The sequence below is a fragment of the Cyprinus carpio genome, chromosome B20 (assembly GCF_018340385.1).
Source record: "Cyprinus carpio isolate SPL01 chromosome B20, ASM1834038v1, whole genome shotgun sequence".
Taxonomy (NCBI): Eukaryota; Metazoa; Chordata; class Actinopteri; order Cypriniformes; family Cyprinidae; genus Cyprinus; species Cyprinus carpio.
In genome coordinates, this window is record NC_056616.1 from 26566249 (window position 1) to 26581772 (window position 15524).

At 34.8% G+C, this 15524-nt stretch overlaps 1 protein-coding gene across 4 annotated transcripts in view; it reads left to right on the forward strand.

Annotated features, from left to right (window-relative positions):
- The window catches only part of LOC109113763 (kelch-like protein 29), a 249645-nt gene extending 234420 nt beyond the window's left edge, over positions 1-15225 (forward strand). For all 4 annotated transcript variants that reach the window (XM_042747377.1, XM_042747376.1, XM_042747379.1 and 1 more), the window contains 3 exons: positions 10362-10555; positions 14365-14509; positions 14588-15225. In XM_042747377.1, coding sequence (XP_042603311.1) covers positions 10362-10555; positions 14365-14509; positions 14588-14771 — 523 coding nt within the window. In that variant the 3' untranslated portion in view covers positions 14772-15225. The remainder of the gene's footprint in view (positions 1-10361; positions 10556-14364; positions 14510-14587) is intronic.
- Positions 15226-15524: the final 299 nt, after the last annotated feature.

Here is a 15524-nt window from a genome sequence, read left to right on the forward strand (position 1 = left end):
TTGATGTGGAGATCAGGTTTGTAGTGAAGGTTTGGCTCATTTACATGAAATTCCAATTTGAAATTCCTTTTAAAAGGACTTTGAGTTTCTGCTTTTTGGCATAGAATTATTCTCAGTATTACATCGTGATTTGAGGGACCAATTATACTGGCTGATCTATTCAAGAGCTCAAATTAACTTAAATGGCATGTTTAATTTCACTTCATTTTGCAGGATTTTGTGTGAACAAGTGTGACAGATTTTGCTTTAAATATGAGAAGCTTGGGAGATTTTTTTTTTTTAAGAAATATACATATTTTAATTTTTAAAGGGAAAAAATACATCTTTTATTCAGCAAGGATGCAATAAATCAATAATTTGATCAAAAATCAGAGTAAAGACATTTCAAATGTTATTTCTATTTGATATAAATTTTATACATTTTAAAGTTACCATTTATATTCATTTCTAATAATATATAATAAAAGAATTTTAATTGTGCATATAAATGCATAAAATATATTTATTATATCTGAAAGATTACTCATATTTATTCATGTTATATATAAAAAAATATTAAAATATACTGTTTAAATATATATTACAATTTTTATTATATTCATTTATGAAGGATCATGTGACACTGAAGACTAGAGTAAGGATGCTGAAAATTCAGCTAAATTATGTTTTAAAATATATTAAAATAGAAAATAGTTATTTTGAATTGTAATAATATTTCAAAATATTAACAACTGTATGCTTGATCAAGTAAATGCAGCTTTGGTGAGCGTAAGAGATGTCTTTCAAAAACATGTATAAAATGTAATTATTTTGAACTTTTGACCATGATGTGATTACCATTCGAGCCTGTGATGGTTAGATGGATGACAGTAATGTTGCCAAGAGAGAAGTTATTTCACGGATAAAAGTGAAATAATGTGCGGCTGAGTCTTTCTTTAAAGAAGACCACAGACAGCAGTGAAAGACGGCTGTGTCTCATTAAAGACACCAAACACACAGTCACAGGCTGTTCTTTTGCCGTCGTGTGCGTCTGTGGATCCTGTGCTGACTCCGCCAGCAGCACTCGGGTGTATGGTAAGCACCGCTTCATTCAGCACATAATGAAAAGAGAAGTGCAGGCGGTGTAATGAAGTCTTAGGCGAGCTTCCGTGGCTGCGACCGCTCTCGCCGTGAGCTTTGGTAATTGGCGCATGACCTACTCCGCCGTCGAGTTGTAATGTCACAATTTGTGTGTGATGCACAAATCCAATTAAGTCGGAGTGCTGTGCGGAGTTCTCCTGATGGAGGCTCAAGGTGCCCTCTGCAGCGATACTGTGTGTGCAGACGCCACTGGAAGCCTGGAAGAGCCACATCACAAATTGGTGAGATCAGAGAGATTATTAGACATATCTGTGTGGGTTGATCGTGCCGGCCCTTTAAGAGCAGATTAAATGAAGTTAACAGATGAAATGAACATCTCATGCGTACTGCAAACAGAACTAAAAAGCAGATTTTTATCCACCAGGACGCAATATAGTGTTTTAAAGACGTTAAGATAGAAGGAGGAAGTATTCAGTGGATTTAACGTTTGTACACAAAGGCTTGGAAAGATAATGAGTTTTGTTTGAAGCACTTAATTAAGGCAAGTCCAAATGGAACGCTAGTCAGCAAAATCAAGAGAAAATCACAGTTACTCACCAGGAACTAAAAGATAGTACATAGAATATTAGTCTGTAAAATTGTATTTTTTTAAGCACATAGTATGTGCGTGCTGAATTTAAATCAATTTAATTAAATTAGAGTTTGACTTAATCTATCAACTATGTTAGGTCCTTGAGATTTTTTTTTTTTTTTTTTGTTACATCATATATTTGTCTTTCTAAGAAACATTACTATGTCTAGACAGAAGGGATTTGTTGATTTATAAAACAAATATGTTATTCTATTGTAATCTGTTTTAGTTTAGTTTAGTTTAGTTTAGTTTAGTTTAGTTTAGTTTAGTTTAGTTTAGTAAATAGGTGAGTTAACATTATTATGTCCAGACAGGAATATGTTATACGTATATTTATTTTATTTTATTTTATTTTATTTTGGTGATGAGTTAACATTACTATGTCCATTAATATGTGGATTTAAAAATATATATATTTATTTTATTATTTTATTTTTAAAATGAGTTAACATTACTATGTCCATTAATATGTTGATTTGAAAATAGTTTATATTTTATTTTTTGATTTGATTTGATTTGTGAGTGAAAAGGTGTCTTTTCTTTCCAATAAATTGAAGAAAAAAAAATCCAAATCAGTTTGTGTCGAGTAAATTTGAATGATTTGACGTAATAGATGTTCATTGGTGTAAATATGTTTGTTATTTTGCATCAGGTTTTTGGTACAAGCAACACTGAGAAATAAGCACAGGCTTCAGCTCCAATGTTTATTTCATTCTGTCCTTGATTATCTCTCTAGTTAAAAGGCCACTAAATCACGGCCAAAGCATGAAATGTCCTAAATTGCATTACAAGAGTTGTTCTGTTATTTTTCCGAATATTTTTTCTGGCCCATGATCATGTTTGTGTTTTCTTCTGTGAAGCAGGTAGTTCTTGCTTGATTCTGAAGGTTATTTGCTTCTGTAAGTGAATGCAGTCTGACACTGTAGGAAGAATAATAAGTATGCACAGAGACTATTTTTGTCAGAAGTTTTTATTTTGCTTTTGTAAGTTTTATATTTAAACCTGAACTTTGATGAATAATTAAAAAGTGTATAAATAAATTAAATAATGAGCCAATGTAAGTTACATATCACCTTTTGAGCCTGTTAATTTATTGATATGACACTGATTTCTGTCAATATTCTTGACCAAAGTGTAGAAGCTCTAAAGAATTAATTTGGAGACAGTGATGAAGCTATTATCAGTGCAGAAGATAACACACACCGTAATTAAGATGTTCAGAGACGCTCTATGCTCGGCTTGATATCCTTTGCATTTTTAAATTAATTTGCTCTTTGCACTTTGGTTTTAGTTTTATGGAGAGTTTTCCATTTACTTTTTTTCAGTTCCTCTCAGAGAGAGGTCTGATTCCAGAAGTCATGATCCTATTCCATAATGATACTTTGACATTTTTATTTTAATTATTCAGTTGTGCGTATATATTTAGGAAGAGGAAAATGTTAAATATTCTCTCTATATAAAATTTATGAATTGTTCTGCTGCCTATTTTTATATATTTAAGTTCTGGTAAGTTCTGGTAAATTTCACAATTAATTATGAAGGAATAGCAAGTAACATTGAATTAAATTTAGAATTTTGAGGTAGAAAGACCTAAATATTATTTACTTGTAAAAACAAAACACCTTGTTATATTTATATTTTTACAGTGTAGATAACATATCTTTTTAATAACATATCTTATTAATTATTTTGAGATGTTTAAAATTTTTTGAACTTGATGAAACATGAGAATGACATTCCGCTCTAGATCTTTAATAGCTTGTGTCGCAGTTCTTCAAGTCTGGCAAACTGCTGTAAAAGGATCTTTATCTGTAGACTGTCCAACCGGATGACCTTTATAAAGACCTCAGGAAGCAAAGGCCGCCTCTTTTCTGAAGAGAATTGGCGAGTTGTATTTATTGCTGCAGGAGCAGGACTAGGACGCGGCTGTCATCCCGCACAATTAACCTCTGATCCCGGTGACAGGTTCTGCGTTTGTAGCCGGACAAACACAGAGGAGCCTGTCACTGAGCTCAGACGCAACCCGGTCTTTCCCAGCCATTCTCTGCAGAAACTAAAGCCAAACGTGTTCAGACAGTGCTGTGAGCGATATTCACACTGAGACTGTGACGTCACTGCAGCCCAACGCATCCACACTGCAGCCATTCACTGCTTAACACATTTGCTGTGCTGATTACTTCACAATAAATAATACAGAAGTTTAATTGCAGTGTGAGGAAACTGAAGCCTTCAGTGATGTCTCTGTGAGGGGCCGTAACCTCAATTACAAACCGCTTTAGCGTGCGGGAAACAAGATTCAGACTGCAAATTAAGTCCATCAAATGCTGTTTAGTTATTGTGACGGGCCACAAAGGGCAAGAGAAAGCCATCAAAATGCTTCTTTTCAAAAAACACTGTCTGTTTTAATGCATTTTCCACTCAGAACAGAGGACTGCAGTCAGGATTGTAATTGTACAGAACAGGGGTTTATTGTTCATTTAAAGTAAGAAACTTTATATCTATATATATATATATATATATATATATATATATATATATATATATATATATATATATATATATATATATATATATAATAAAAAACAACACACATAAAATTACTTAAACTAAAATTTAAATTAAAGCTTAGAACAAGAACACTCTAAAACCTGAACTAAATTATTAATGTTGCCTTAACAAATAACTGAAATAAAATGAGTTTAGGTTAGTGCTGTATTTACTAAAACTGAAATAAAAAATAAATGAAAGCTATAGAAATATAAAAAATAGCAAAATATTTAAAAAATAAAATAAAAGCTAAAACTAAAAGTAAAATTGCAATATTGTAATAGTATATAATTATTATTTCTATATTATATAATTCAGTATAATCACGTATAATTAAGTACTAATAATAAAACATAATAATTGCTTTTATATGAATTAAATTGTATTGATATTTGATATACATTATTTGATCAGAATCCACATGAGAGCAGAACATTATGTGGATAATAATATATGCACAGTTGTTTTGTCTGCAGTTTATCTCTGATAAGAAATTTAAAAATGTGTTAGATTTACTCCTTTTATGTTCTCTATATTAGTATATTAGTTTTTGTTTTTTGTACACGCTAGATGACATGTATTATTTTCTAATTACAAATACGGCGATGAAAGAAAGCAGTCTTTGACTTTATGTTATCCTTAAGTTGAGATGAATCTTGTTTTATTGTCCAAAATAAAAAAAAAAATTCTTGCTATAAATGAAATAGTTTTGAAACTATGAAATGTGTTGAATTCTACATCCATATATATGGATTAAAGCTATGAGCCAGGAGAGACAGTGGTACAATGTGTTACAGTGATTTTACCCCAGAAAAGAGTGTAATTAGGCATGATGTGAAGCTGAAAACCTTCTTAACTCCGGTAAAATCATTAGAATGGCCTCTTGGGGCTCATTTCTTTTATGTAACAGCAGTAAAATGAAAGATGGTAATAATTATGAATTAAATGCATTCATAGCTAGATGTATGCATTTCCTCAAAGTCATGTGAACTGTGCTTGCTGTGCAGTTGCCAAGTGTTGCCATGCAGATTCCAGAGTCTTCGGTATTCTCTGTTATTATTGAGATTACAGAATGATATTATTGAGAACTAAATCTAAAACTAATCAGATGTGTTTTTCTCATTGAAATAAAGCTAAAATAAAATATAAATGTTCAATGAAAAATAAAAAATTTAAACAAGAATGAGAAATGTTGCCTTGCAACTAACTGAATTTAAGTTAAAATACTAAAATTACTAAAACTAAAAACTGAATTTTTTTTTTTTTTTTGCATAAGCACATAAAATTACTAAAACTAAAATTTTAATAAAAACTTTCAATAAAAAAATCTAAAATTAGAAATATTAACTGAAATAAAATAAAAACAAGTTCAAGTTAGTACCATAGTAAAACTACACACACACACACACACACACACACGACTAAAACATATATAAATAATAGATTATGATTAATAATAGATTAATACAAATGACTGAAGTAAAAAGAGTTCACGTTGGTACTAAAATTACTGAAACTAAAATTAAAATTAAATTGATAATAATATTTAAAAAATAATTTATAATTTAAAATTATAAAAAGTAGCATTTAGCATTTTCATTTAGTGCCACATTTACTAAAACTGAAATAAAAATAAACCAAATAGGGAAAAAAAATGACAAAAGCACGTAACAAAATTACTAAAACTAAAGTAAAAAAATAATAAACCTACAAAAATTAAGTGAAAATTTGAAACTAACAGAAATATTTATTAAAACTAAATTCATAAATCAAATTATTGAAACTAAATCAAATCTAAATAGAAATATAAAAATGCCGAAAAACATTTTACTAAAACTAAAATAAAAATATAAACTTTGGGCCCTATCATACACCTGGCACATTGTGTGTGCAAGTGTGTTTGCTAGTTTCAGTCCGGCACCATTCTCATTTTCCCGTCCAGCGGCACGTCGTTTAATTAGCAAATGCATTAGCGCACCCATGGGCGTGCTGGTCTAAAAAAGAGGTGTGTTCAGGCGCATTGCTGGCACATTGCTATTTTAAGGAGCTAAAAATAGACTGCGCCATAGACCAACTCAAACCTGGTCTAAACTCTGGCGCGATGTTTTTTCTTTGTTATTTAAAGAGCATGTTAGTATAGGCGGGTCCACAATGCAAGTACACGCTGGTTATTAAACACAGGGACGCACAGCAGCACACAGACATGCCAAATATTTAAAATTAAAGGATTGCAATGCATAATTTTTTTTGTAGGCCAATTAAATATAAAAATGCCTACATGTCATAATGGATAGTCATCGCATGTATCAGAATTAGGCTATCTATTTGCTCGCACACGAGCAGCTCCGTTTCATCTCGGAGACGTGTTCTGTCTCTGCGTTTGCCAAATTCCTCCGTGTAAATAGCAAATCCATCATGGCACGAGCGCAACTGGCTCTTAAAGGGAATGGAAGATGAGACTCTGATTGGTTTATTGCACGTTACGCCCAAAAAACACCCATCACTCATTAGGGGAATAGGGACAACCCGTTTAGACCATGCACCCGGGCGCGCCAACCGTTTTTCCGTCATTAAAATAGCAAAAGTGGATTTGGACACGCCCTGAGTGCACCTGCGCTTTACACTTTGAATTTAGATCATTAAAATAGGGCCCATAAAAGCTCAAGCTAAAAGTAAATTTGTAATAAATCTCATAAAAGTATATAATAAAGTACCACAGATCTTTGGGTGTTACTATGCAGTTCTGCAGGTGTTCTGTGTGGTTCCGATAATGTTTAGCTTGGCAAACTCTACTAATAACAATCACAGTAAACAGACTAATCAACTCTATCATCTTGGTGCAAGTTGCAGGTGTGCGTAGGAAACCTCCAGCGCTGGAGAGTTTTATGCTGTTAAATCTAGCACAGATGATTTGCTTAATGCTGTAGAAATCTCTCAAATAATGAGAGGCCACAGACGCCCAAGACGTATCAATTCCAGAGTGTGTTTACGCCGCTGGCTCGGCAAGCGCAGCGAACTTGACCCTTGATCACAATGGCGTCGCGTGGATATACCTGAGAGGGACGGCAGATAAACCGCCTCTTCAAGGACGGGAGGAACGATAAGGTCAGACAGGAGCTCAGAAGTGCCATTCTCTGGCTTTATCAGAGCAAACGCGAGGAGATTTTCTATTCATGAGTCCTAACAGCCCTCATCACATCCTGCTCCGGCTGATCTCATTGGCTCCCTGCAGACACAGGTTATCAAAGCAGCCAATCAGAGACTCGCATGTGATTAAACAGAGAGTGGATTGTGAGGTGGGTGAATGTGGGTCATAGTACAGTGGCTCTTATAATTACAGGAACGCTGATGAGATCATCATAGAGGACAGATCTGGATAACATCCATTATTATGTGCTCCATACCTTATTCACTCCTTCTCACTCGCATTTCATTCCCTTCTCAGTCGCCTCTAGAAAGGTCAGGTTTTTGAAACTTGCAATCACTTGGACTTTATTTGAACAATATACACTAATGTTCACACATTTGGAATCAGCAATTTTTTGCTTCTTCTTTAAGGAAATTAATACTTTTATTCAGCAAGGATTCACTGAAAAATAGTAACAGTAAATGCATTTATAAAGTTACAAGAGATTTCTATTTTAAATAACTGCTGTTCTTTTGAACTTTCTATTCATCAAACAAACCAGACAAGATTAAAAAAAAAAAAAAAGCAGCAGATCAGCATTTTAGAATTATTTCTGAAGGATCATGTGACACTGAAGACTTGAGTTATGATGCTGAAAATTCAGCTTTGCATCACAGGAATAAATAATTTTTTTTAAAATATACTCAAATAGAAAATGGTTATTTTAAATTGTAATAATATTTCACAATATTAGTGTTTTGTAGTATTTTTGGAATCAAATAAATGCATCCTTGGTTAGCGTAAGAGACTTCTTTCAAAAATGTACAAATCTTACTGACCCCAAACTTATAAAATAAATATAAAAGCCTCAAACTTTTTTCTTTTTAACACATTGTTAATGGAATAAGGTGCTTAAGGTGATCATCAATCCGCATGAAGTCAAACTAAATATAATAAAATATTATTGAATATAAAGTCAGCATTACAATTTGTGTAAATTTGAGAAATGAGACACATGCAAAATGTGGGATTTTAAACTAGCCATGCTTGGTTAAAATTATGATATATAACAATCTGTCAAACATTTCTTATAGTTCTAAGAGTCAAAGTTGGTGCCAGGTTTATTATTTTTATTATCCCACTGCAGGAAAGTAAAATGGAGTAAAGAAACAATGGTGCAGACAAATGTTGAGCAGCTACAACAGTAAAAAAGACTGATGGAATAAACCTCAAAAAAGTAGTTTGTAGTGTCGAAACAGCAGAGACGGCGATCTTATTCAAGTGTGCGCTTAAAAAGTACAACTTATCAAAGATAAACTCAGCTAGTCGAGTCACTTGCCATTACTTTTAGCATTTTTGCATTATCTGATGGCTGCGGCGTCTCACTCGATTTGTGCGAGCTGTTGCTAATGTATTTGTAGCCCAAGGCTTGTCTTCCTGCCTGCTATATTCCTTTTCTCATCATCTTTATACCTCTGCTAATGTTGCTTGCAGTGAATTGAAATATTGGCAAAGCTGTTCATGCATTTATCTTACAGAAAGTATCTGCTGTTAGTAATCAGTTCCGTTCGCTTCATAATTGTGTTTCGTGTCCTCACGTGTTTGATTCATTACGTAGTTAATCAATAGCCGCAGGAGCCAAAGCATTTAGCTATACTTGAGGCGTTCTCTGCCGTTCCCTCGAGCTGACTCAGCCGTTCGCCTGACCTTTTGGGGGATGTTGGGCTGTCAGGAGACAGATGCTGGTGGAGTTCTCTCAGTCGTCATTCAGAGCAATTAGGAGCGACTGATCCTGAGAAGAATGGCGCAGGATGAGTGCTCCAGCTGGAGAGCCGTATGTCGTAGGTGAACACACGGCACTCAGCAGCAGAAGAGCTGGGAGACGCTTCATCACTGAGAGCCCAGGCTCTGCTTCACAACCATTTTGACTTTTCAGTTTGAATTATATTGGAATTGAGGGAGCACACTGGATGCAGAATGACATTTGAATTAAAGGAGAATTCAGATTCTTTTTGAAATTCTGATGAACTCATTTTTAAATAGAAATGTAGTTCTAATGTTGGCTTGAAAGCCTTGTTTGGAAATTTTGGACAAATGCAAAATGTCTGTATGTGATGGATGGATGGAAGGATAGATAGATAGACAGACAGATAAATAGACACATTATTTCCACTTGTGTAGTTTATATACAGTATTTATTCCTTTTTAATAAATTAACTTTTGTCAAAATATTTCTGTTTAAATATATTAAAATAAGATTTTTTTATATCCTTGGTTAACACAGAAATATATATGAAATGCCATGTATTTAGTCCAAATATTTAATCATTTTAATAAATAATGTTTATTTTTAATGAATTCACTATTGTTTATATATTTCATCATATTTTTATGTTTGAAATGCCACCTATTTAGTCTGTATATTTAATCATTTTTAATAAATTCACAATTGTTTATATATTTGTTGACTCTTTAGTCATTTTTTTTTTTATCGTTTTGAATGAAAAATTACTTAATATTAATTATATTATTTCATTACATTTACTACATTTTGAAATGTTTAATCATTTAATAAATATATTTTTTATATATTTAATCATAACTAATATCTATCTATCTATCTATCTATCTATATATTTCTATATGTCTGAAATACCACCTATTTTGTCCATATTTAATTTTTTACTAATTTTTTTCTGTTTGTTTCATACATCATATTTATTACATATCATTTTAATTACATTATTTTAATATATATATATATATATATAAACATTTAACAAATCCACATAATTAATTAAAAGAGATCCAACTCTGCTGCTGTCATGCTGTTGCAGTTATATAGTGTTGTTTTTACATGCGGTCTTTTCACAGTAAAGCACTGTGTCTTCATTAGGACACATTGCCAGAAGTGTCTTTTGCAGTTAGAACTATACAGACAGCAGCAATGCTAACAAAAGTCTGTGTTTTCTTCAGGTACGACACCATCACCAATCAGTGGGAGACGGTGTCTCCGCTGCCCAAGCCCGTTCATTCGGCGGCTGCCACGGTGTGCGGAGGAAAGATCTACGTGTTCGGCGGCGTGAACGAGGCTGGACGCTCGGCTGGGGTTTTACAGTCTTACGTTCCTCAGACCAACACCTGGAGCTTTATAGAGTCCCCCATGATTGGTAGGTACTTCGTTTGAACACCAGTTTGTTAATGGAAAATGAAAATTGCTCATTTGTGCATGTAAATCTTTGCCCAAAGACGATTTAGAAACACGTATTTGTCAACATGGCACCAGGAGGTGGTTGCGTATTTGTGGTCGGCCATGGTGAAAGGCTTTTATGGGGTTGTTTGCTTTGCTCAGGGGCTCAATCGTAGCAGAAGAACAGCAGGACTGATACGGCAGATTGGGACCCACCATCTTTACTTGCAGCAGGAGTTTTCAGGTTTCAATTAGCTCAGTGATTGCTGTGCTATGGCATCATAAAAGCCATTTCATAAACTAAATTAACTTGGTCATTAAATTAAGTTGCATTCAGTACATAAAACTAGATAAACATGAAGAATAATCATGCAAGTCCTTCACATGATCATCTTTACTTGTTGTAATGATTGTTCAGACACTTGAGTATATTTCCATGTTAACCTTTGTGCAGAAGGTAAGTTGTGTAAGTGTATGATTAGGTTTAAATGAACAGCGCAGAGTTCACCACTGTTTTGAGAACCAGTAAAATTATGAACTAAAGTTGAACCAGATTAGATTCACTGTACATTAAGGTTCTATATGTTGACATTTAGTTGATACAAAAGCTAATGTGAAACAATAATAAAAATGAATAAAATGTAAACAAAATGTATCATGTTGCATGAAATATTTCATATTATATTTTTACATTTTATATAAATATATTTATCAATAATAAATGTACTTTAAGGTTCTATATTTTGTTAATACAAAAGCTGATGTGAAACAATAATAAAATAAAATGTATTATGTTGTATGAAATATTTCATATATTTTTTTATTTTATATAAATATATTTATTAATAATAAATTAAATAAAAAAACTTTCATGATATCTATTGAACAGTAATGAACAATAATTTGACAAATGTATTAATATTGGTTCATGTTATTAGATAGAGTTCATTTCAAGATAGAGTTCAGATAAGATAGTTCATTTCAAGTTTTAGATATTATATACATAATTTATTGTATTTATGTTAATATATTTTACATTATTTAAAAAAGTAAATATTATATTAAATATTTTATTTAAGATTTTTAATGTCATTTAAAATATTATTATTATTATAAATTATTAATAGTAAATGCCATTAAAAAAAAACATTTGAATGATATCTAATGTTAAATGGTAATGAAAAAAAAATGTACAGCATTTATTAATCTTAGCTCATGTTACTTCAAATATCAATACATTTTAATTCAAATATAAATTAAATATAAATAATTTAATGTAATGTATTTATATTTGTTTTATTTAAATATTATAAGATCTAAGTAATACAAATAATGATGTAACATTAAACACTGTTTAACTATTCTTATTGTATATTTATAAATAATAAATGCTATAAAAACTTTGATATCTAATGTTAAATATTAAATGTTACGCATTTATTTATCTTTGTTCATGTTACTTCAAATACTACTGCATTTTTAACCTGTATATTTGCATTACTATAATATTTATATAAATTATAATAATAGTTACTGTTGCAATTTTAGTCGACTATACAAGGATAAATACTAGTATGGTATGATTTTTGTTAGGAATAAGACTACCTCTATCCTGGCAGTGTTAGTGTTTGGTTCTTTCTCACTGATTAACAGGCCTGCAAGTCTTCGTTTCATTTTCATACAGCCCTTTTTCACCCAGAATGAGAAAGTGCCTTTCTTCCATTGCATATTTCCACAGAGGTGATGGTCTTATGCTTAAGGCTTTTAACAGGTTCATTTCTTCAAGGTCCCCGTGTGATTGTGTTGTTTGAAGACCTGCAGTCAGTAGTAAACACTACTGAGCAAACACTAGTTCAGCCAGTGCCAACAAGACAAGCTGTCAGTGAAGGTCAAGCAGGCAAAGTGCCACTGGAAGTGCATGAAGCCACGTGAACGGTGGGGAATTGATTGCAAACAATTGCTTGTACAAATTACACAAGATTGCAGGGCGTCTTTAGAGTACAGGCACATTAAAAAGTGATTCAGGCAGCCTCTGGAGAGTCTGATGAGTTATCACTGAACTGGCTCCCAGCCACTCACCGCTGGACTCGTCGACAAACATCCCTCAGTCTCGAAACTAAGGGCAGCCAGTGTTTATAAAACACGTTTAAAGCATGTCAATTGGCTAGGCGGTACATTGAGACGGTTTGACTGAAGTAATCTCACTTAAAACGTTTCAACTTGTTTATTGCCGACAGAAGGTTATTGCCGGCGTTCTCACCCCAACTCTCTGGGAATCCTGCTATTCAGACAACTCCTTTCCCCTTTCTTTCACTTATAATAGCTTTTCTCTGCCGCATTTCGGCTCTCCTGAAAATTGAGCGAGACACCTCTGCAAATTGGTGGCGTGAACTGTTGTTGTTGTCTCTCAAAAAGCTGAATCTCTCATGTCTCCATTGTGCCAGATACAGGTGCCCCATTTGATCGAAACCTTGAGACGTCTTGCCGGTGGCGAGAATTCAGCATCAAAGAAGCAGACCGAACTTCGGCGTCACATTCGAGCCCCTCGAGTAGCGAGAACGTGGGCCAAACCCACAATGAGCTCTGCTGATAGCATCAGCGTTGGGTTTGAAAACGAGACAACAAACAGATAAACAGAGCATTGCGAAGGGTGAGATTAGGACTCAACGGACCTGATCCTACAGTGACTCTGCACAGAAGCAGTCGTTTTTGTGAGGGGAATAAAGACGGGGGGGCGCCAGAACTGTGCTCTTGTTACAGAAGACCATGCCTCCCCCTGGGTTATGCCGCCGATCAATTCGACAACGCTTGCTGTGACTGGAGTGGTATGAAAAGAGGGCGTTATCTGGACTGTCACTCAAAGTCGAGCGGTGGGGGGTTTTAATGAGAAGCACCTGGCAGTCATGCCGCCAAGCGAGAGCCCATCTCGCACTTCCTTTTCAACTATTAAATCCAGCCGCTGTTTTACAGATCGCTTCTTTGCACAGCTTCTCAGGCGTCAGTCGAAGGTGCGGTAAAAAACAAAAAAACAAAACCTTGAACGCAGCCACGTGAATTATTCATAGGTGTAATAAATTGGCCCAGCTGTAATCGTTTGGGAGACAATTTCTCTGTCAGAAAGCGAAGGCTGATAGCCTCTCTCTTGCATTCGGCTCGACGACCTTTTCCGTGTTCACGACCATACGTCAGGCTGTCAGTCATTTGCCCACTCATGAAAAGATGTGATTATTTCTGTTTCTTGGCCATTTACCCCGTGTGAAGAAGGATAGAGTGAGTAAACCCTGTCACGTTGTGAAGGGTCTTTGGATATTACAGAGGTAATTTCCTCTGTATGGAATCATTAGACGAAACAGGCGCCATATTTCTGTTTGCCGTTATTTGTCATTCTCCGCTTAATAACGTAAAGCATAAAGGATACATGGATGTGGGAAATGGAATGTAGCAACAAACAGGCTGGGAAAATCATAAATGCATTACGAATGGTGCTTCAAACCCCATTTCTAAAGATTGCAGACTGACACAGAACCATAGTCCGTAATCTACCTCATTAATTATCCGAATCTTCCCGAAAGAACATTTGCGAAGTTGTGCCGATAAGGATGTAGGCATTCCAGAAGCTGTATGATTTACTCGTAGCTCCAAAAAGCACCACACATCTTGTATTGAGCACAATGTGTAAGATAACGCCAAAACAGCGCCTTTATTACCAAGCAAAAATTCATCAACATACATCAGAGAAGTAACTTCTGTTGTTCTCTTTCCTCATGTGCTCCTTTCGGGCTTATTTAGATAACAAGTACGCTCCTGCTGTGAGCCTCAATGGTTTTATCTTCATCCTGGGAGGAGCCTACGCCCGAGCCACCACTATCTACGACCCGGACAAGGGCAACATCAAAGCCGGCCCCAACATGAATCACTCCAGGCAGTTCTGCAGGTTGGTGTAATAAACAGTAGATGCTGCAACCCGATGCAATAAACGATTACAAATGGTCTTTTGTTGTTCCTCCCCTAGTGCGGCGATCCTAGACGGCAAAATCTATGCAACGGGAGGGATCGTGAGCAGCGAGGGACCAGCGCTGGGCAACATGGAGACCTTCGACCCTTGCACGAACACGTGGACACTGCTGCAGAATCTGCCGTGTCCGCTTTTCAGACACGGATGCGTGGTTATAAAGAAGTACATTCAGAGTGGCTGACGACGAGCTCGGCTCTGGACTTCTCTAATGTCACGAACTGGCCTAAACCAGCCCATCGAGCTCCAACCTGGGTGGAACGCGGTCGGACCGTCGCGATCAAGATTTAGCAAGGGATCCATAGCATAGCTCCCCCTCAGGTGTCGTGCCATTGGAACGGTATTCTAGGTCAGCAAAATTCAATTAGTTTTATTTTTATTCCCCTTTCAGTGTTTGAGTTGTTGTTCTCCCACATCATGTTTCTTTAAGGTTTCGGTCAAACCTAGTTTTTCCATCGGTAGTCATTTCATGAGATGATATGGGATTGTGTGTCATATATAAAGATCAGTTGCATCATGAAGGGACTTCTGCAAGAAGCCAAAGGACGTTGATGCTAGTCATGTCGCCCTCCAGCGAGGGTCAGCGCTGCAGAGAGCCGGGATTGAATGGAGGCCCTCTTGACCTCCAAAGCACAAAATACCAGAACCTGTGATGCCCAGAGGAGTTTAATTTCATTTTGTTCTGTGTAAATCATTCTACCTTTTCTTTGTGGGTTTTATACTTGTTTTATTCCAATCCACGAGCCTGCAGCCATGGCAGAATACGGATGGAGAAACTCTGTATTATAGGGAAGATATGTATATTTTAAAAACCAATGAAAATTGTGTATAAACGTTTTTAGAAAAAAATCAATGGATTGGACAATGTCTGTAAATCTGTACCCTACCGGAACAATTTACGTTATTAATGCTGAAATACATATCTGAATTCTAAAGA